This window comes from Leuresthes tenuis, unplaced genomic scaffold (assembly GCF_036924035.1).
Source record: "Leuresthes tenuis unplaced genomic scaffold, fLeuTen1.0.hap1 SCAF_3, whole genome shotgun sequence".
In the NCBI taxonomy this organism is placed as follows: Eukaryota; Metazoa; Chordata; class Actinopteri; order Atheriniformes; family Atherinopsidae; genus Leuresthes; species Leuresthes tenuis.
In genome coordinates this window covers 4,006,598-4,026,882 of record NW_027325357.1, presented here as the reverse complement: position 1 = coordinate 4,026,882, position 20,285 = coordinate 4,006,598, and the positions used below count along the sequence as shown (strand labels likewise).

General features: G+C 41.5%; 1 protein-coding gene across 1 annotated transcript; it reads left to right on the top strand.

Moving 5' to 3' along the window:
* The first annotated feature begins 795 nt into the window (after positions 1-795).
* On the top strand, positions 796-19,411 carry LOC140302926 (gamma-glutamyl hydrolase). The gene is made up of 9 exons (XM_072381470.1): positions 796-1,208; positions 7,965-8,079; positions 10,674-10,724; positions 11,006-11,090; positions 11,244-11,382; positions 12,280-12,386; positions 13,994-14,084; positions 14,206-14,343; positions 16,181-19,411. Exons 1-9 carry the CDS (start codon positions 1,085-1,087, stop codon positions 16,300-16,302), a joined length of 972 nt encoding a protein of 323 aa, XP_072237571.1. The 5' UTR covers positions 796-1,084; the 3' UTR covers positions 16,303-19,411.
* The last annotated feature ends 874 nt before the right edge of the window (positions 19,412-20,285 follow it).

Sequence of the window (20,285 nt, the reverse complement as noted above, 5' to 3'; positions counted from 1 at the left end):
TCTTTCTCTCTGTAGAATGATGGACTCCAGATAGTTTGGAAATGGCCTTATAACCCTTCCCAGATTGATGGGCAGCAACAGCTGCTTCTCTAAGATCATTGCTGATGTCTTTCCTCCTTGGCATCATGTTAACACACACCTGAAAACTGACAGAACTTCTGCTTTTATAGAGCTGCTCACACTGACTGATGATCAATTGATCAGCAGTACCTGGCTGCTACTTACCTTCTTAATTCCTGTGGAAGCAGTAAGTGTGGACTTAGCTTTTTACAGACTGCTTTTGTGTTTTGGCTTGGTTTTGGCTTGTAATTTTAAGAGCTAGTGAGGTCAGATGATATTTCTATAATGTCCTGAAAGATAAAACCTTAGAACTGAAAGACTTTCTTTTTCACATGTCTGCATTAGAAGTGGTTTTGGTCTGTTGTTGGTAGTAAAATAATCAGTTTCAGCTGTACATGCAGTACAGAAGAACTTACTCTTCCTCCCAAGAGAAGCAACCTCCAGCTGATATGGGTCTTTGAATGTAAATGATTATTCCCTCCTCGGCTCATCATTAAATTCTAAAAAACACATATTTACATTAAAAACTGCCCAGTTTAAATTTCTGAGAGGGACGATATTGATTTTTGACCTCGTCCAGAAAACATTATTTGTTAAAGGCACATTAAATCCTTGTTTCTGGGAGCAGGATACGCCCACTACGAAGCTGGAACATTCCGCCGGCACCTGTGTACGCAAGACGGTGTCTGACACTGGTCGAGCTCTGCCTTTCGTGACGTGTTTCCGTGGATGAAAGTCACACACGTGACTGATTTGATGCTCTTCAGCAGACGCCAGGAGGTAGATAGACACAGACATCAGAGTACTGCAAGGGAAGACTATCATCCTCAGTCACTCAGCATCATCAGCCAGAAGGCTGCATCTCAGCTCGGATCGTTATTCTCTCATTTTGCGCCTTTTATTTAGACTTTATTTCTAAAGCTTTGATAAAACTGTTATTATAACTGTCTATCCAGAGTCTGCGGACCCAGCTGGTACCCTTAATCTCCGGCTGTTTAGTGCTCATAGTTGCCCGGAGTTTTGAATGCATCGCTCGGTTGCAGCGGTGTTCGCGGTCGTGACCGCCTGCCTCTGGGACGGTCTGCCGGGGTGCGCGCCGGGGTGCGCGGCGGGGCTCAGCCATCAGCTCAACATCCGTCCGATCATCGGTAAGACGAACATACCTCTCCATGTAAAGGTCGGTTGTACGGGTTTAGCTTTGATAGCTGTTATGTAATTCTCGGGGAATGTTCGAGAAAAGGTGCGCGTGTTTTAAGGGAGAGTGTATCTTTAAACCATGTGGGTGTATTAATGCAACACAATCTAATGCAAATATTGTCTTTGAACTGGATCCAGGCTATAAACAGGTTTTTTTTTATTGACTTTCTTTGTTGACTTGTCAGTGCACCTCTTTAATCTTTAATGTGTCTCTGTGTTGTTCAACTTAATTTAACCAAAGCCAGAGCTTATTAATATTTGCCTCCATATTTTCCAAAGTCACATTTTGCTTTGAGTTCCCCCTCAACTCCTCAGTGTAACATTTAAAATCAAACACTTCAGGCATAATTCAAGTGCACATTCCAGACTTTAAGTCATTTTCACACATTTCACTTCCATCACGTAGAAATGAAGTCACTTTTAAACACATTCCCCCTCATTTCGGTGCACCATAATGTTTGGGACAAAGTGATGGATTCATTACAGCAGCCATGTTGCATATCCTTTACACACCATGACTGCTTGAAGTCCACCACAGATAGACTTCACCAGGCACTGAGTATCTCTTTTTAGTGATGCTCTGCCAAGCCTCTACTGCAACCAACAGGAGTGTTGGTAGACATAAAGTTCTACAGGGCGCAGACCCACATTGCTTTGATCAAATCTTTCATTGTAAAGATCGGCTACACTCATGAAATGTGCAATGCAATATGTTCCGTGAACTTTCTTGCTAAACCCAGTGTTACCGCTGCTAATAACAGCTGCTGCTGAAACTGAAACACAAACTCCTGTCGGTGAAATAGAAAATTAAGCTGAGGAAATTAATGTTGATGGCAATAAAAAAAAAAACGTGTTGTATATGCAGTGTGTTGCAGTGAGGTGTGTAGGGAGTTTTATTTAGGAGAGACCAAACAACAGCTTCACAAGCACATGGCACAACACAGGAGAGCCAGTTCGTCAGGACCAGACTCAGCAGTTCACCTACATCTTAAGCAGAAGTGACAGTAATGTCCACATTCTGGACAGAGAATGGCTTGATAAAGGAGTCAAAGAAAGCATGTGTGTGAAACTGGAAAAAAACACTTTAGACAAAGGGTGTGATCTCAGCATTGTGTCTCCTCCCCAGGAGGTTTCACACCTTGAATCCAGTGACCAAAACATGCTCTTTCACACATGTGAACGACTCATAGGTGAGAATGACTTAAACGACCCACTCGTTGGTCAAGTGGTTTGTTGACACACGATTGTAACGACGACCCAAGCTTGAGTGGCCCCAATACTCCCCGTCTACTAGTTTAGAACTGAAGAAGCCTTTGAGATGAGGTGAAGCACCTTCAATATCCAAGAAGAACGAGACCAGTCAGGTCAGCTTGTGGCTTCAAATGTCCTCATGGACGTAATTTGGGGTGGGCCCCTGCACTTTTTCAAAAGCCTGTTTTGGTCCCCTGCAGTTTTTACCGTCCAAAAACAATGTTACGCTATGGTAAACAGAGACACGTAAAGCATTAGGACCAAGCAGAAAACGCAGCTCAAGCTGAAGCCTGTCTCCCTTAGTTTAGACCCCCACAAGCTCCTCGACTGGCTCTGCCGTTTCTTGTGTGATTGGCCGTCCCCGCTGTCACTCCATCTGGTTGTAAACAGCACCAGGACTTGCACACCGGTCGGCTAGTTGCTGAGGAGTCTCTGTTACTCTGCCACTGTAAGTTGGGTGTTTGTTTTGCCTGGGGCCTGTGATCAGCTAGAAGGACTCAGTGCGGTTACATGCGGGCAATCGGATCGGATTAATGGCTAAATTACAATAAGATTGAGTTATTCAGCTCATGTAACAAGCTTAATCCGACAAGAAATAGAATCAGATCGGGTTATTTGCGATTGAATTAAGACCCAGAGATAACTCGATCCAAATGTAGACGACAGTGGATCAGATCAAGCATTCTGCGCATGCTCCAGGTTTTTTCCCGCGATCGTCACCTGGAAGTCGAAGGAGACGATATTCCTGTTGTTGTCGTCAGAAAGAAAGAAACAACGCGATGGAGAATGCGCCGTTGTGCATCGTCTGTGCCATAACCAGCTCATCACAGATGGAGAGGGACGCAGCTTCATCTCGCTCTGCGTTCGCCATCTTTCTGAATGCCTGAGTTTGTTGTTGTTGGTGGTGAAGACGTCAACAGGAAGTGGCTCTATTAGCGATAGCTGAAATGGGGACAGCGCCACCTATCGTACCGGGGTATGACATGCTTTGTGCCAGTGATTCCATTCATTCACCGCCATATATCCAAGGAGAATTACCCTCAGATAAGGAGCATAACCCAACTATAACTATAATCCAGTTAATCTCATCATGTAGACCCACTGACTGTAATATCAGAGGTTTAATTTACAATAACATTTGCATCGGTGTGTGTGTTTGCACCAGGATGTCTAAGAAAAGAAAATAAGAGAAGTCAGAAATGCGTTACACCCATCCTGCAACACCTCTACTGGCTCCCAATAAAGCAGCGCATCCTCACCAACAAACTTGTAAAGTGTCTTTGAGTTTTATTGAAAGTGCTGATAAATAAAATGTATTAATATTATTATTGTAATTATTTAGTGTGCCTACAAAGCACCAGCAACACCCATCCACCGCCTTTACAACCAGGCAAACCAAAAAGGGAACAGTAAACTTAAAAGTAGCAATAGAAAACTAGAAGAACTACCAAAAAAGTTAGTTTTATTAAAAATACTACGTGGTGGAACTGAACTATATGATAATGACTTTAGATTTGAATCTGGAACGTGTGCTTTAATCCCGTCTGAACAGTTTGATTCAGAATTTTAAACTGAGGAGCTGAAGGGGAACTGAAACAAAAATGCAACACATTGAGGAGGACTCTGTATACTGCAGCACGCTGTACAGCTGCTGATTTAATTTGAACTTCATATGATGCCAGTGTTACCTGCTCTGCCACCCTTTAACCTCAGCCTCATTATTTAACTAACCCACCTGCAGCTTTTTCCTAACATATCATTGAAGTGTGGCTCTTTCAGTGTTGTGGGAGATGTGCAAAGTTTTGTGCAAAACTAGCACAATCATTGGGGTCAGACGTTTGCGGGCATGACTCAGACTGAATGGTAATGAGTAAAGAAGGAAGTGTATGAGACTTGTAATGCCTTGTCATACTGAGGGCTGAGTTTAGGCGTGAGGATCCTTTCATAATATCATTTTAACTTGTTTTAAAGTAGATGAAACACTTCTAAACTCCTCAATGGCTGGTATATTCTCAGATGATCAATGTAAAACATTTGATATTGTAGCCTATGTGTACGGATGATAATAGGAATATTAAGAATACTTTTTAAAAGGTATAAAACCGCTTGATGCCGTTAGCTCCTCCTGACACATATCTTGGTGTAGTTTGGTACTCTGATCAACTAAAGTACCTGTCAAAAGTCTGGATACATCTGCTTATTCAAACTTAATGGGTTGGTGTCCAAACTTTTTGTGGTTATTCTGTCACTTAGCATCCAATGTGAAACTTGGGAAATTGGCAGAAATCCAGCCACCTGTTTGCTATACCTGGATAACCCAATTCAGGGTCCCAGGGGGACTGGAGCCTATCCCAGCTGCCGTTGTGCGAGAGGCCGGGTGCACCCTGGACAGGTCGTCGGTCCAACGCAGGACCACACAGAGACAAACGAGACAAACAACCATGCATTCACTCCTAAGGAAAATATAGAATCACCAATTTAAGGTTATTACTTACAGGCCAGACTTAGCAAACTATTGCTAATAATGTCCCTCACAACAGATATACACTCACATTTAGCTCATACTCATGATATATCCATTCTCTTGACTCTTCAGCTTCCTTTGTCATGTTACCCATCAGTGGCGTACAACTTTGGGCATTTTCCTCTTGGTTCATTGGTGGATTGATTGAGAACTGCAGAAACGCAGCACACTGATTGGATAGTGGCTTGTCAATCATAGTGTTGCTCCGCCCCAATGGCATACCCTGCTGTTTTGTCTGTTTTACTCTTTTATTTATAAGATAGAGATCATGCTGTATTAGAAATTAGCCTGGTGATTTAGGACAATATTTACTGAAGTAATAAGGGATCATTGAAGTAAAGCCATTGTTTGTAGGATCAGTTTTCTTTTTCCAAATGTGGAAGTTCCAAACCAGGAAGCTACATCCATCTTTAATTTATTTACTGTCTATGTTCCCTTCATGTGAGTACATTAACAAGGTATGTGGAGCTGAAATACACTTATTGTGATAACCCTCTTCCTGGTACAGACAGATGAAAAGACTTAGGGTCCAGTTACCCTCTTAACCAAGTGTCATTACGCTGAAGTATCTGAGTAGCAGCCAAGATAAGAGCTGTTTTAGTTCTCCAAAATACCAAGGAAAGGAGCCACAGTGCTTCCTTCATCATCTCCTTTAGGATAGGATACATCCTTTATGAAAGACAGGACCCACAGTTTCTTGTTGTTTCAACACAGTGACACTCGATTACTTTCATTCAGTCGCACCAACTGTGATTCATGTGGATAAATACGAGGTGAGCAGCACTATATTTAACTTTTTTTTACATTTTTCTGTCATTTTGCAGTTACGAATGTTGATAATAGATTAACTGCAACAGACAAAGTATCTCTTCTGTCCTTGCGTGTCAGAGCAGGGCTGGACAGGTGGCTAACAAATAATCCAGCGAGCCGGATTTCTGGGAAGAGATTTGATCTTACTGATGGCTGTTTACATGTTGCATAAATGAGCATACAATGGTTGCAACTGAAAACAGAAGCCATATGCACGTTTTCATCCACTTAACCTACAAACATGCCATTAAACGGCTTTCAGGTGACTTTTCGCTTCTTTTGTAGAAAGAACTTATATAAGTAATATATATATATGATTATGACTAACGTGCTAATAGAACAATTCTTGTCCTTTATGCCCACGTAATCATTTCTAATTCTGTGTAACTGCTTATGTTGACACATGCAGGAGCTTAATAGCTGAGATCACCACTGTGTCCCACAGCCTGGGTGGTGTCAACACCACTGTCTGCTCCCAGCAGGACAGAAGGAAGTGTCTCATGCATAAACGCAAGCATCCGTCTCCTCTACCCTATAAAAGCCTTCTGAGAACTGCTGCACAGCCTCAGTATGTAGATGTTCCCTTGCTGCAAGATAATTAGATACCCCATGCTTTTGAATATCAGACAGTATTCTTATTCATTTTCCCAACATGTGCTCAGCAACTAAAGAGAAATAAAACCCAGCCTGTTAGCAACTCAACCAACCACTGAAATCAGTCATTTGGTCATTTTAACAATGTTTCCCCTACTCAAAGGTAGGAGTGTGCAATATGGACAAAAAAAAAATCGATATTTTGGGGGATTTTGACGATAATTCGACCACATTCTTTTAAATGTGTTTTTAACAGCCTAATTGTTCCTCATGGATGATATTAATGGACACAATGTTTTAAATCTTGTTTGAATGTTTTTATATCTCTGGTCTATTCACACGTTGTTTAAAAACCTTCTCTCTCCACCACCTGAATCGGCACCATTTCCTTTGCTATATAATTGGTGACAGCATTTGTTACGTCTCGCCATCGCTTGCTTGTTTTGTCATGAGGCAGTTTTCTGTTGAATGAGTCCACTAATGTTTGTTGGCTGTGTTGTGCAGCAGGTAACCTTCGCTGAGTTTGGTTTTTCGTTGGCAGCGAGCTTTTGACATTCTTCGTACTACTTTGTGTGGTTGTCGAGCTGCTTTTAACGGCAACGGGTTTTCGACAAACTTTGCAGATTACTGTCGTTTGGGTAACAGTTTTTTTAAAGAAAGTACTTCCATGCAACTGAAGTCGATCCACGTCTTGGAATCAAATCTGAAGCTGGAGCATCCGCGTTGGCTTTCAAATGTTCATGTTTAGAGAACGTGCCAGTGAGGGATCATGTGACCACCGAGGCATGCTGCGGTGTGCTGCTGCACGCAAGTTACGTAACTCTGGTTCAGTGAATGTGAGGTTTCAGCCTATGTTTTCAGTTGTTTTAGTGAAGTCATTTGCACAGTCGATAACGTAAATTTGCACATCGTAAAAACAACAATGACGATATTATCGTAAATGATATATATCGTCGGGCTGCACGGTGGTGTGGTGGTTAGCACCGTCACCTCACAGCGAGAGGGTTCCAGGTTCAGTCCCCACCTGGGGCCCTTCTGTGTGGAGTCTGCATGTTCTCCCCGTGTATGCGTGGGTTCTCTCTGGGTACTCTGGCTTCCTCCCACCATCCAAAAACATGCATGTTAGGTTAATTGGTGTCTCTAAAATTGTCCTTAGGAGTGAGTGTGTGGTTGTTGGTCTCATTTGTCTCTGTGTGGCCCTGTGATGGACCCCACCTCTCGCCACTGGGATGGGCTCCAGCTCCCCCACAACCTGACCAACAGATTAAGCAGGCATAGAAAATGGATGGATATATACCACCCACCCCTACTCCACGGCTAAAATGAAAGGAGACTTAACTTTAACTGTTTTGCGATCCTCACTGCAGACACGATCTCAACTGAAACCAGAATAACAGTGAAGGAAAAGTTCAGAAAAAGCTTTTTTTTTTGTTTTTGTTTTTTAAAGAATGGGGTTCAAATTTAAATTGGATATTGAGTAAATTATATGTGCAGTTGTTTAACTTGATGAGTCTTCCTCCCTTTTTAGGTATATTAGCACAAGAAAATCTTCCAGGGGACCCGTTTGCTTATGGCTCCTCGTACATTGCGGCGTCCTATGTCAAATATGTGGAGAGCGCCGGGGCCAGGGTTGTACCCATCAGGTAAGATAACTGAATCAGACGTAAACTGTCGAACAATAAACTGAGGTACAGGTACAGGTACAGGTACAGGTACAGGTACAGGTACAGGTACAGGTACAGGTACAGGTACAGGTACAGGTACAGGTACAGGTACAGGTACAGGTACAGGTACAGGTAGCGCGCTGCTAACTGTGGCCAGAATTACAGACAATCTGGCAACGAACTGGGCTGGAAGGCCTGCTTTAGAAGGGAGAGGAACAGGTGAGACTGATCAGGTAATTAGTGACTGAAAGAGTGAGGAGAGAAATGACCAGACAAAAAAAGATGAGCATATGGTTGGGGCTTCATATTTACCTATGCAGTTCATTCTGCAATAATTATTTCTTGTGCAACAGCCACTTCCTCTATTTCAAGTGTGCAATTTTTGCAAATGGTGTATTTGTGTGTGAGCATACATGCATATACAGTTATTTACGTCCTCCCTTATATTTTAAGTGCTCTTTTTATAGTGGTTTACTGCTGTTTTCTTGCTCTGGTCTGTTGGTGATTCACTTAAATTTCCCCTTTGTGGGATCAATAAAGTTCTTATCTTATCTTAAATATCAGAGGGTTTGCATGATTGACAGCAGATGCAAGTCAGTGACCCACCAAGTTGATCTAAACAGCCTATCAGGTGCCTATCAGCCTGATGCCTCGCTCAAATCTGGCAGTTCAGGTGGCATATATACGCCCATCTCGATCATATGGTTCATATAAAGATGACAAGACTGTTTGGACTCTAAGCAACGAGGCAATCTTCAACAGATGAATGAAGTCACCATTCTGCTGGATATGATTTGTTCCAGTCTATAGTGCATTAACCAGCAAGCTATTGGTGATCATTTGTTTCTGTGGCACATTTATACCAACAAAAATCCATTAGAAGGTGCTGCAAAACAGCAGTAGATCTGCTCAGATATGTTTACAGAGTTTAAAATTCAAATGCAATCGGTGTTCACAAATCTATATTTTCTCCCTCTCAGTGGCGTGCACAGACTTTTTTAAGGGCAGGGCAGAAAAAGAAAAAAAAAGGGCACATAGAGCACGTACTCACCACTGTAGAGGGCACTTTAGCATGCGTTTTGGCTCCCAAGAGGGCACTTTAGCACGTGTTTTGGCTCCCAAGAGGGCACTTTAGCACGTGTTTTGGCTCCCAAGAGGGCACTTTAGCACGTGTTTTGGCTCCCAAGAGGGCACTTTAGCACGTGTTTTGGCTCCCAAGAGGGCACTTTAGCACGTGTTTTGGCTCCCAAGAGGGCACTTTAGCACGTGTTTTGCTCCTGAGAGGGCACTTTAGCACATGTTTTGGCTCCCAAGTGGGCACTTTAGCACGTGTTTTGGCTCCCAAGAGGGCACTTTAGCATGTGCTTTGCTCCTGAGAGGGCAATTGAGGGCACTTTAGCACATGTTTTGGCTCCCAAGTGGGCACTTTAACACACGTTTTGGCTCCCAAGAGGTTACCTTAGCATGTGTTTTTCAACAACTGGGCCACTAGGTAGTGCGGTCACACCCCCCCCTTACACACCACTGCTTCCTTTGTTTTTCAACTCCTCACATGCCATTTGAGTTCTCAAAATTTAACATTGCAGCTCACTCTGGAGCTTCAGAACACACAACTTAATGTGTTGTAAGGATTTCCTTCAGAAATAAAAAGTTAAACCATCATTCAAATGGGACCAACTGTCTTCAGAGAGCGTAGCTGGATTCCCTGCATTTCTTTTTTAAAACCCATGCTCACCGTGGATCTTACTAACCATGTATGAGCTCTCACTCATGGTGCAACAAGTCTCCGCCCACAAATCAAGGATCATCCAATTATTTTGATGCTTTAAGTTTTGAAAAAACACTTAATTAAAAACTATAAAATGCAGAATCAACAAAAGTCGTAGCAGGAATCTCCAGAATTGGCTGAACATTTCCTTGTTTGAATGGTTAAAATAGCTCAAACTGTGCAGGAGTTGTAGAAGGCCGACTCAGCATTCGCACTATTAATGAAATGAAAAACCTTAATTGCTTTGACATTTTGTTCCCGTTTTAAGTTGATGCCTCCTCCCACCAGCAGACATTTTACCTGCATTTAAGAGATATGCCCCACCCCCCCAACATTGCTTCTCACCCATTCTGCCTAAAAGTGGAACCTCTGACAACATTTCAGCTCACTTCTCTGCTTTTGCCTTTTGAAGTAACATACAAATCATGATATCACTTACATGCAAGCAGAGAATCTACCTCATAGTAGATGCTTTACGGGGAAGGACAGTTTTATTTTTGAACAGTTTCAGTGGGATCCCCTTTATGGGAATCCTGCTAGAAAAAAATCTTAAGAGCATTGATCCTACCAGCTGAGTTCATTCCATTCAGTCATCCCAATCTGACTGACAGGAGCATCAGTCATGGTGCCACATGTGGATGGGCGTGGGCGGAGCCTTTGCAAATGGGATGGATCACTCATTTTAGGACTTTATAGCCTTTCTACTTATTTTTTCTACTTTATTTAAGTATTTCTTGGAATAAACCGAAAATGTAAGGGACTTTGATTGACTTAGACTTAATTAAAAAGTCTTTTTGTTCAACAGGATCAATTGCACAGAAGAAGAATATGCCAAGATATTCAACTCAATAAATGGGTGAGTCTCAGTTGTTCAGCTCTTCTCTACATATGATAGATCTTTCGGCTGGTGGATGAAGGAGTAAAGCAGAACTTGGTAACCTGGAGAGGAAAATAGACTTAGCTTTAGAAAATGAATGAATAACATGGTACATTTTGTATTTTTGGTCAAAGTTGCACAGCAGTGTTAGAAAAACACAGACAATTGTTCACGTACCCATGTTGTTTTGATGTAATTTCCTCATATTCTGTCAAATCAGAGCATATTTGTTTCACTCTAACACTGAAGTGTTTCCTCAGGTTGCTGCTGCCAGGAGGAGATGTAGATCTTCAGACGTCACAGTTCAGTCGAGCTGCCAGGATCTTTTACAGCTTGGCTCTGAGGGTACGCCATTTGACATGCACAAGTGAAGTAACACCCAGGATTTCATTTGGACAGCGATCCTCGCTAAGCCTCAGTGGTGGGACGGTAATAAGAGGCAGGATTTACTACCCACATACATTGATGTCTCATTCCTTACTCTCTTATTCTCTGCAGGCCAATGAGGCTGGGGACTACTTCCCAATCTGGGGAACTTGCCAGGGCTTCCAGCAGCTCTCCGTCCTCACTGCCAACAAAAACCTGCTCACACTCACTGACACCAAGGCTGTTGCTCTGCCTCTCACACTCACACAAGGTATTCTTGCCTGCTCGTTCATAAACTGTCCCTCCTCAGGAATCACATCCAGAAGCTTCTGTGTCTGCTCGTCTCTTTGCATTGATATGGGTCTGAGCACACAGCCCTTTAAAGCCCTTTAAATTGAAATGTAGAGATCACCAGTCTAAGACTGCAAGAATTTAATAAAACTGGTATTAAATTTATATTTTTAGCAATTTAGTTTGGATCTTGGGTTATTTAGGTTGAATAACGGGCGGATGGTTATTACCTGAGTCTCTTATTCGCGTAGCAAAGCATTCCTATAAGAGGGCCGAAGATGTTAACTGCAAGTGGCATTGAGGACCCGTGAATGTGGCACCAGATACGTTTCATGGCGAAATGGCAACACATGCCAGTGACACTACAAAAGCAAACAAACAGAAAACCAAATTAAAAGAGCAGTTTATGTGAAATCAAAGCTGAATATGTGAACTCAAATTACAGTTAACTTTTTTTTTCTTTTATGACTCAGTAATAATGTAGTAATATAGGATAGATAGCTTTCAATTAGGAGTGTGGGTCCCTGTATCTACAACGTCTTATAACTTAAGCTAAAGTAGCGCCCGACAGGCTCAGCTGATTACATCAATCATTGTTCTATGGAGTAACATCTCTGAGACGGAGGAAAAATGTCCCGCCCTCATTTGTTTGCTGTGCTTTAAATTGGGTGTGGGTGGATCGATCCAAACTGGTTCTGGTATAGGATCAAAGCTGGCTTCATGCTTCAGGTTGCCTTTTTGACAGGACAGGACCCAGAAGGGTACCTTAGGGAATATGTGCTTGGACACAAAAGGACTTTGGTGGTAAAAGTTAAAAGCATGAGTCGCTGTTTGTCTGAACATCACGCCGTCTGACACAAATCTGTCCATCCTGTAGCGGCACAGTCCAGCCGTTTGTTCGGGAGTTTTCCCAAAGACCTGCTGCAGTCTCTGGCCGATGAAAACATCACGTCCAACTTTCACAGCTGGAGTCTTTCAATGCAGGTATGTACTTCTCCTCTTTGTTTCTTCCCCTGCACACTTCTCAGAGCATCTTCTTTTGTCATAGCTGCAGGCCTTTTGGGACGTTTTTCAAATTAACACATCATTGTAGCTCAGACACGAGTTTGCTGAATTGTCATTGCTCAATACATGTTGGAACTGCGAGAGACTTTTCACACAATCTCAGAGGTACATTTTCAGCAAATTACCACATCAAAAAACACTTTTTGTAGAGACTGTCGAATGGCATTTTTAATAAGAAATATTTCAGTGTTCTGGTATTCTCCTCAGCTGAGTTTATAGAATAGCTGCACATCACAGATAAAAACAGCACCTCAGATGGTTTAAAACCAAACTAAAAATAGGGTAATATGTATTAGTAAGTAGCCAGAAAGTTCTCCACTAAACAAGCTTACAATTGCCATCATTTGGAGGATATATTCATAACACAACTCAGTGGTTTCTGCTCTGTATGGATCATAGTTTGAAGGCATGGACGGGGATTGAACCCATGACCTCATATTTCATATCATGAGTGAGTGTACATCCATATAGGCGTTTTATTTATCATTATTAAAGAAGTTCAAACTGGAATATGGGTAGTGGGGGGGTTGCTGCATTTCATCCCACGCTGATGTAAGAGATGCAAAACGTCAGAGCCTCCTGGACAAACTGGATGTTTGAATAATTTAAATGGCATGGATCATGCTATAGGATCAGGCCTTTAAAAATGTACAGAATAAGTGAGGAAATAATTAGGAAAGCTTGTATGTGCTGCTGCTGTACACTTTATTCTTAAGTTTGCTTAATAACAATAAGTATTACAATAAGTAATAAATCACCTTCTCAAAAACTCAAACTCTCTGCCCACAAACCTAAGCTTTTTCCCAGCTTTATATATTCATCTTTCGTGACCTTCACAGTAAGCACGATGTTTGTTTTTAAAGCAAATTCAAAAGCTTAAACTTATGAATATCTGAATGATATCTATGGGATAAATAAATTGATAAATCTATGGCATTGATGTTGAGAGACTCAAAGACAAATGACGCACAAACAGTGTTTTTAACAGACAGACTGAAAACAGTGATGCAAATATGATATTTCAGATCGTTTCATCCTGCTTCTCTTTGTATACCCCCTAATGCAAAAGATTATTGCAGTCAGGTGATTATATAACAACTGTGGCAAGCCTAGGCCAGTAGTTATGAAAGAGAAAGCATGTGTGACCAACAGCAACTTGTTTTAAATGCCTTTTAAAAAACAAAGATGATTTGTCCACTGTATTTTCAGTGGGGACAACTTGTATTATCGTACTGTTTGTGTACCATTTAATGCAACGTTACGGTACATTTTGTTTAACGTGGATGTCTCATGTCTATCCAGCTTCTGTTTTGTGAACCTAAAATCTTTGTATTCACTGTGAATGAATTGCTGGATGCCAACATGTGGAGTTAAATCTGAAAATCGTGGCTTTCAAGCAGCCCCAAATGAGTCAGGTCACTTCAGTTTTCATTACTACTCTTGTCATTTTTCCCCGTGCAGAGGGAGCAATTTTCCTTCGAGGACTGCAAGATTCAACTCAGTGTAAAATTTGTGTCTTTTAACAGAACTACAGCCGAAATGCCAGACTGAGGAGGTTTTACAAAGTCTTGTCCACTAACAGTGATGGAAAGAAACTATTCATCTCCACCATGGAAGGTACCATGTTCTCACTCACACGGATTCCTTTTAGAAAACTGCCCACCAGAGGGCGCACCTTCTCACAGTTACAAACACGAAGGAGTTTTTATCTGCTGACGGTGTCTCTGGTTTTCCGCAGCCCACCGATACCCATTTTATGCCGTGCAGTGGCATCCAGAAAAAAGTCCCTTTGAGTGGATAGAGAAACCAGGGATGGTTCACACCATCAACTCTGTAAGAGTCAGCTTCTACACTGCCAGCTTCTTTGTCTCTGAAGGTAAAAACGTGATACTTCTGACTGTGTTATTACCTCTGGCAGGTTGTCACATCACTATTTGTCAAATGGTGTAACAATAGGCCATAAGCCAGCAGGCATCTTGACTCAGTTTGGCCATTAATAACGAAGATTACATTACAGGTTTTTTCCTGCGTGAATGATTTATTATCTACAATTCCTTAAACTGATTTTCAAAGTTTGTTCCTCTCACCTGGAGCTTTTGATTAAGTAATAGGATATTTAATCAAATCAGCATTTTCCCTGATTAACAGGAAATGTTCAAACTCTCATTTTGCTGCATCCATTCTGAGGTCTTCAAAGACTTCTTGTGATTTATGGCCTCAAAGTTATCAGAACATGTATGTGGCTGTGAAACTTTTGAGCTCTCAGTTCTGTTTGATCCTGTGATTATTACTGTTCTTTCATCTGTTTTATCTGTCCGTTGGACTGTCTACCTTGAGATGTTGCCCAGATTCTTCAGGATGACCATAGTATTGATCCTTTTCACCCCTCGCACCATCAGCCTGGCCAGTGTCACCTTTTTAAGTATTTTCTAATAATACTTTGTACTGTGGCCCCTGGAACTTGACCACATTTAGCTATGGCCTTGTAGCCCTTTCCTGAGGTCCTCACTGAGCTCTTTTGTTCCCCATTAATCAGGGTAATTAGGATGCTTTAGAACAGCATGAACCATTTCGAATGGTATAGAGCAGGAGTGTCAAACACACAGATTAAAAACTTGGTGGACAAAGTCGTGGGCCAGGTTTGATATTTATTGAAAAAAAATGCCAACAGTTGAGGAAGTTTTTCCTTCTCTTCAGATAGAACGATAGTTTTATAGCTTCCCACCTGCCCAGAAAGCTGCTGTTTTCCACCTTTCGTTTGGACATTTTTGGGAGGCGTGGCCCGATGCGACTGGCAGCATGAGGTCTCTAATGAATGTCAGCAGAGGAGGGGGTGCTTGTGGGCCCTGATTGACGCGTCAGCGCACCAGCAGAGCATTCTGGGATTTGTAGTATTAGCGGTGCGTGTGCTGTCTCCCGGCAGGCCTGCTCTTGTAGACACTTGGTGTTATCTCACAGGCCGAATACAATTACACTGCGAGCCAGATTTGAGTAACCCGCCCCCGTTGCTAACCAATATAGCCCCACTCCCACTCGCTTTCTCAAGGAGATGCATCTCCTGAACGACGTCTCCTCTTGAAAGTCTCGGGGAGACGCGCCAACAAATGTGATGAAAGGTATTACTCGACATTCCAAAGTTCTGGAAGAATTCCTGCTCCGTGTAACCGGCCACAACCTGATCCCACCGCTCCTGGCTCCGCCGCCGCATCCAAATACTTCTCTGTGCGGATGTTGCGGTTATTGGTCCGCATAGAGCCACCATTAACATCTGACTTTTCTTCCTCCTTCGTGATGTCACCCGTTCACAGATTTTACTATTTTTAGCATTGAGCCATTCAGTCCTGCAGTACCAGTTTCCGTTGCCATGGTCGCTTCAGTAAACACCATTGTGGCGTGGTCTATGGGCGTGATGTCATCAATGATCAGCTGCGCATGCGGGTCACTTCAGTAGCGTGAGCTGTTCACACAGCAATCTGTAAACAGGCCACATTTAAAGACGTAATGTGAACAGCCAAACAAAAAATGGGATCTGAGCAGTAAGACCTGCAGTGTGAACGTTAGCCTAAGAGTTCTCAGAGTTCATCCTTCACCAAGGTCAGTGCTGCATTCAGGTGTTTTAGCTTTCGGTAATATTTAGTGCGTTTTATGAAGGGAAGAACAGCTCAGTTGCTGTGTTATTTAAGCTAAATTCAGCTGCATCCTTCTCTCCTCAGCCATGAAGAACCATCACTCTTTCTCCAGTCCTGCTGAGGAAGACAGAGCTCTCATTTACAACTTCTCCCCCATCTTCAGAGGCATCAAGGCAGTCTTTGTGCAGAACTATTACTTTGATTGATGAACACCGCTGAGGATGAGGCAGACCTGGGCTCGGTCTATTCAGAATATGTCTTTCTCATCTCTAGCAGCCTGAAACATCAAGTCATTTAGCAAATGTAGAAAGATAAAAGAAGAAAACAATCCAAAGTACATTAGAGAAAATATTGAAGCAAAATGAAAAGATATATAAACAAAAAAAAGCAATAAAGTGTCAATATGAATAGATGATAAATTTAGATTTAGGTTACAGTGTTCACATCAGCACAGTTATTAATATGGATAATCTCAAGCCAGAATAACATTACATTGCAGGATTATGTACCTCTATAGAGAATTCTGGTAAAAGCTAAGTAGTAGTTTCATTTTGGAGAAAGAAAACATGTTGGAATCTGATCAGTTATGCTCAAACAACATCTTCAGACAATATTCTCCCCCTCATTTCAACACTGTTGTCATGCAATAACCTGCAAGGTCATGCTTTTTAACGGTTAAACCAGTTTTATAAGGCCCATATTGGACTTCCTGAATGTTGTAACATGGTCATTTTGGTTATAAAACAAAAACATACTGATGAATTCTCTCAAAATGTCTCATTTGATGTGTTTGTCATTGGAGTATATGCAGAAACCACCTGCAACAGCCTTATCAGACCAAACAGCTGGCATTCTCATATTGCTGAAATACTTTTGTCTCGGTTGGTGTTTGCCTCTTTTAACTTACATTTAAGTGACATTTTTCTCAAGACCTCGATTCCAAAATGTCGGGACGCTGTAAATTGTAAATAATAACAGACTAATTATTTGTAAATCTCACAAGTTAATAATTTATTTACAATAGAAAACATATCAAATGTTGAAAGTGAGACACTGTTTTACTATTTCATGAAAGATAATAGCTCATAATGAGTTTGACGGTCTCATAAAAGTTGGGACAGCTCCATGTTTCCCACTGTGTGGCATCCACTCCTCTTCGAACAAAATCTGGAAACATCTGGAGACTGAGGAGACCAGCTGCTGGACCTTTGGGAGAGGAATGTTGTCCCATTCCTGTCTGATGGAGGATTCTAGCTGCTCAGCAGTCCTGGGTGTTTTCAGGTGGTGAAACATCTGGACTGCAGCAGGTCGGTCCAGCAGCTGGACTCTTCTGCTATGAAGCCCTGCTGCTGGAACAGATGCAGGATGTGGTTTAACTTTGTCCTGCTGAAATATGCAAGGCCTTCCCTGAAGAAGGGAGCAGATGTTGCTCAGAAACCTGTTTATACCTTTCAGCACTGATGGAGCCTTTCCAGATGTGCAGGTTTCCACTTCCATCGGCACTAATTAGCACTAAACTGGAGATGATGAGGAACAATATTCTGCAGTTTCTCCACAATTTGAATAAGTAGTTTTTTGAAGATTGCTGAACTTCAGTCCATCTTTACATCTGCCCTCTTTGATGCCCAATCATGTCACTGACCTTTAACCTAACTAGTTGTTTCTCCAGCAGTTTCTCTTTAGCTCCACCTACTTTTCTGCCCCAACCTCAGGTTCAAGATGAGCTGATACTTTTCATGACAGATAAAGTTTAAATGATTCATTTATGCACGAGGGAAACGGTAGAAGATGTCTCACTTTAAACATTTTATGTGTGAATTAAAACATGTTAATCTGCTTTTATTTACATTTGAAACAACTCTTTTGGAATTGAGGTTGTAGTTTGCCATTTCTGTTCCTGTTTCTAACAGCTAACTTAGTCTTTATGTAGCTTTTGTTCCATTATGCAATAACAAATAGCACTTTAACAACTATTCTGTGTGTTGCAAGCTATAAGTAGAATTTCACAAGGCTGCATGTTGCTTCTTTGGAGGGATTCTGAGACTATCCAAACTTCTTAATCTATTAATATGGATGCAACATATGTGTGTATCTCCCTTTCAAAGCTGTAGCGTTGTTTTTTTCTTTAATTCTGCTCACTCGTTAAAGGGAGCTTCAGGTCTTAATGGGTTGGTCATAAACAGCAGAAAGCCTCCGCGGCCGAAACCTGATAAAGACGTAAACCAGCCATAAAATTGGGATAGTCACTCCAACACATAATTTATCTTCAATAAAAGACGCTCTGAGGCTCATCGTTCAGAAATGAATGCTCCAAAACAAGTGTGAAATAATGAATGTAACCTTCTATGGAAATGGAGCAATATTTTACAATCTGTATTATCTGTTAAATTTTCATTAAGTGACTTACATAAAATATATTTATAAAATGATCAAAAAACGGATGAAACTCCACTGATGATTGTATTTTTATGTGTTGCTGGCCTCGTATAAGTGTTTTATTCCTCAACAGAAAATGTGACTATTTGTATAACGTGCTGTTAGACGATGTGAGGATGGCGTTAGAGGAAGTGGATGAGTTTATGATTGTCTGACTTTATAATCTGTTTGTTTAATGCTTCTTTTCATCACCCCCCCCCCCCCCCCCCCGGCTTTAAGACTAGTATGCCAAATCATTAAAGCCTTTTGGTTTTAACAATTTTCTCAGGCAGTTTTTCTTTCAGCCGTTTTAGCTGCAAGAGGAGGCCCATAAAGGCCTCTAATAAGAGATTAAGACTTTATTAAGACTTTGTCATTTAGATACACAAAATTACTCCTCTGCATTTAACCCATCCAGGTTGGCACGAACATGCACATGCACATGCACATGCACATGCACATGCACAGGGTCACACTCATGGAGACAGATGCCATACACTGGAGCGGTGGGCAGCCAATCACAGTGCCCCGGGGAGCATGGGGGTACGGTGCCTTGCTCAAGGTACCTTGGCCGTGGCAAGGACTGCCACCCCTCCAGCTGACCAATCTTTGAGCAGTGAGAGTGGGAATCGAACCGCCAACCTTCAGGTTATTGTACAACTGAGCCGCGGCCGCTAATAAAAACTAAGAAAATCAACCAAAGTTGAAATAAATAAATGCTGTTTCTATTCCGCGCTTTGTTTATGAAATCCCAAATATTACTTTGCAACATTTTACACTGAACGTACAAAAGTATGCCCACTCATTGGATTTGTATACATGCATTAAATGCACAACTGACTGTACAAGATGTTGTCATATTGTACAACTTTGTGTCAGACAGTTGGATAATAAAGGAAATCACGCCAACATTCCTGGAACATCATTTTTCTTTACACAACAACAAAAATAATTTGTAACAGACTTCTTAAGTTAAGTGCCCTGGTATCTAAATGAACATCACAAATATGGGTTAAACTTTCAGCCTCCTGACAGATTAATGGCATTCTTGTTAAGTCTTCTCATGAAAAAAGCTTTAGGAATTATTTGTGGTGAGTTAAACACTCAAAACACAACTTCAGACTTTGGTTAAAATGTTATTTTAAACCATTCATGCAGGAACAAACTACTTGTAGAGATGAGAAGTTTCTGTAGCTTTTCTTTATAATTTGCTTATTTGATTGAACGTACAGACTGTCTGTGTTTGGGAAATATCCATAACTGCCTGTGCAGCTAAATTAAACAGAAGTTTATATTTGCAGAAAGAAGAAGCTCTTGAGCCAGAATATCTCCGGGAAAGAAATAAATAAAATAAAGTGTTGCAGCAGGCATCGAAAATGCCAGTATGATGAAGAAAAAGAAGAAAAACACAATGAAACTGTTCGTGGTACATCAAATGCCGATGCATTTTACATGAAAACACAATATAAAATAGCTCTAAAAAGTAATAAAAAAGGTAATGAATAAACTGAATATACTGGATAAAGTGCATTGCATGGTGTAGCAGCATGACGGCAGTAAACATTTGACTTTAAGCTTTGTTGATGATGGATGTTACAGTGTTAAGAGACTGTTTGTGTATGAATTATGAAGAAGAACCATGGCGGCTTAACAAGGATGTCTTTATAAAAACACAAGGTACAACTCATTAATGAAAGAGGCACAGTTACAGTAAGGGTGTATGGACACAAATCCCCACTAGATGGCAGCATAATACCATACTGAGAAATAAGAG

Excerpts from the sequence above, each read along its gene's own strand:
- LOC140302926 (XM_072381470.1), top strand. The coding sequence starts at position 1,085 with ATGCATCGCTCGGTTGCAGCGGTGTTCGCGGTCGTGACCGCCTGCCTC. Across the intron at positions 1,209-7,964 it reads CAACATCCGTCCGATCATCG|GTATATTAGCACAAGAAAAT; the intron begins GTAAGACGAACA and ends CTCCCTTTTTAG. Across the intron at positions 11,091-11,243 it reads TTTACAGCTTGGCTCTGAGG|GCCAATGAGGCTGGGGACTA; the intron begins GTACGCCATTTG and ends TATTCTCTGCAG.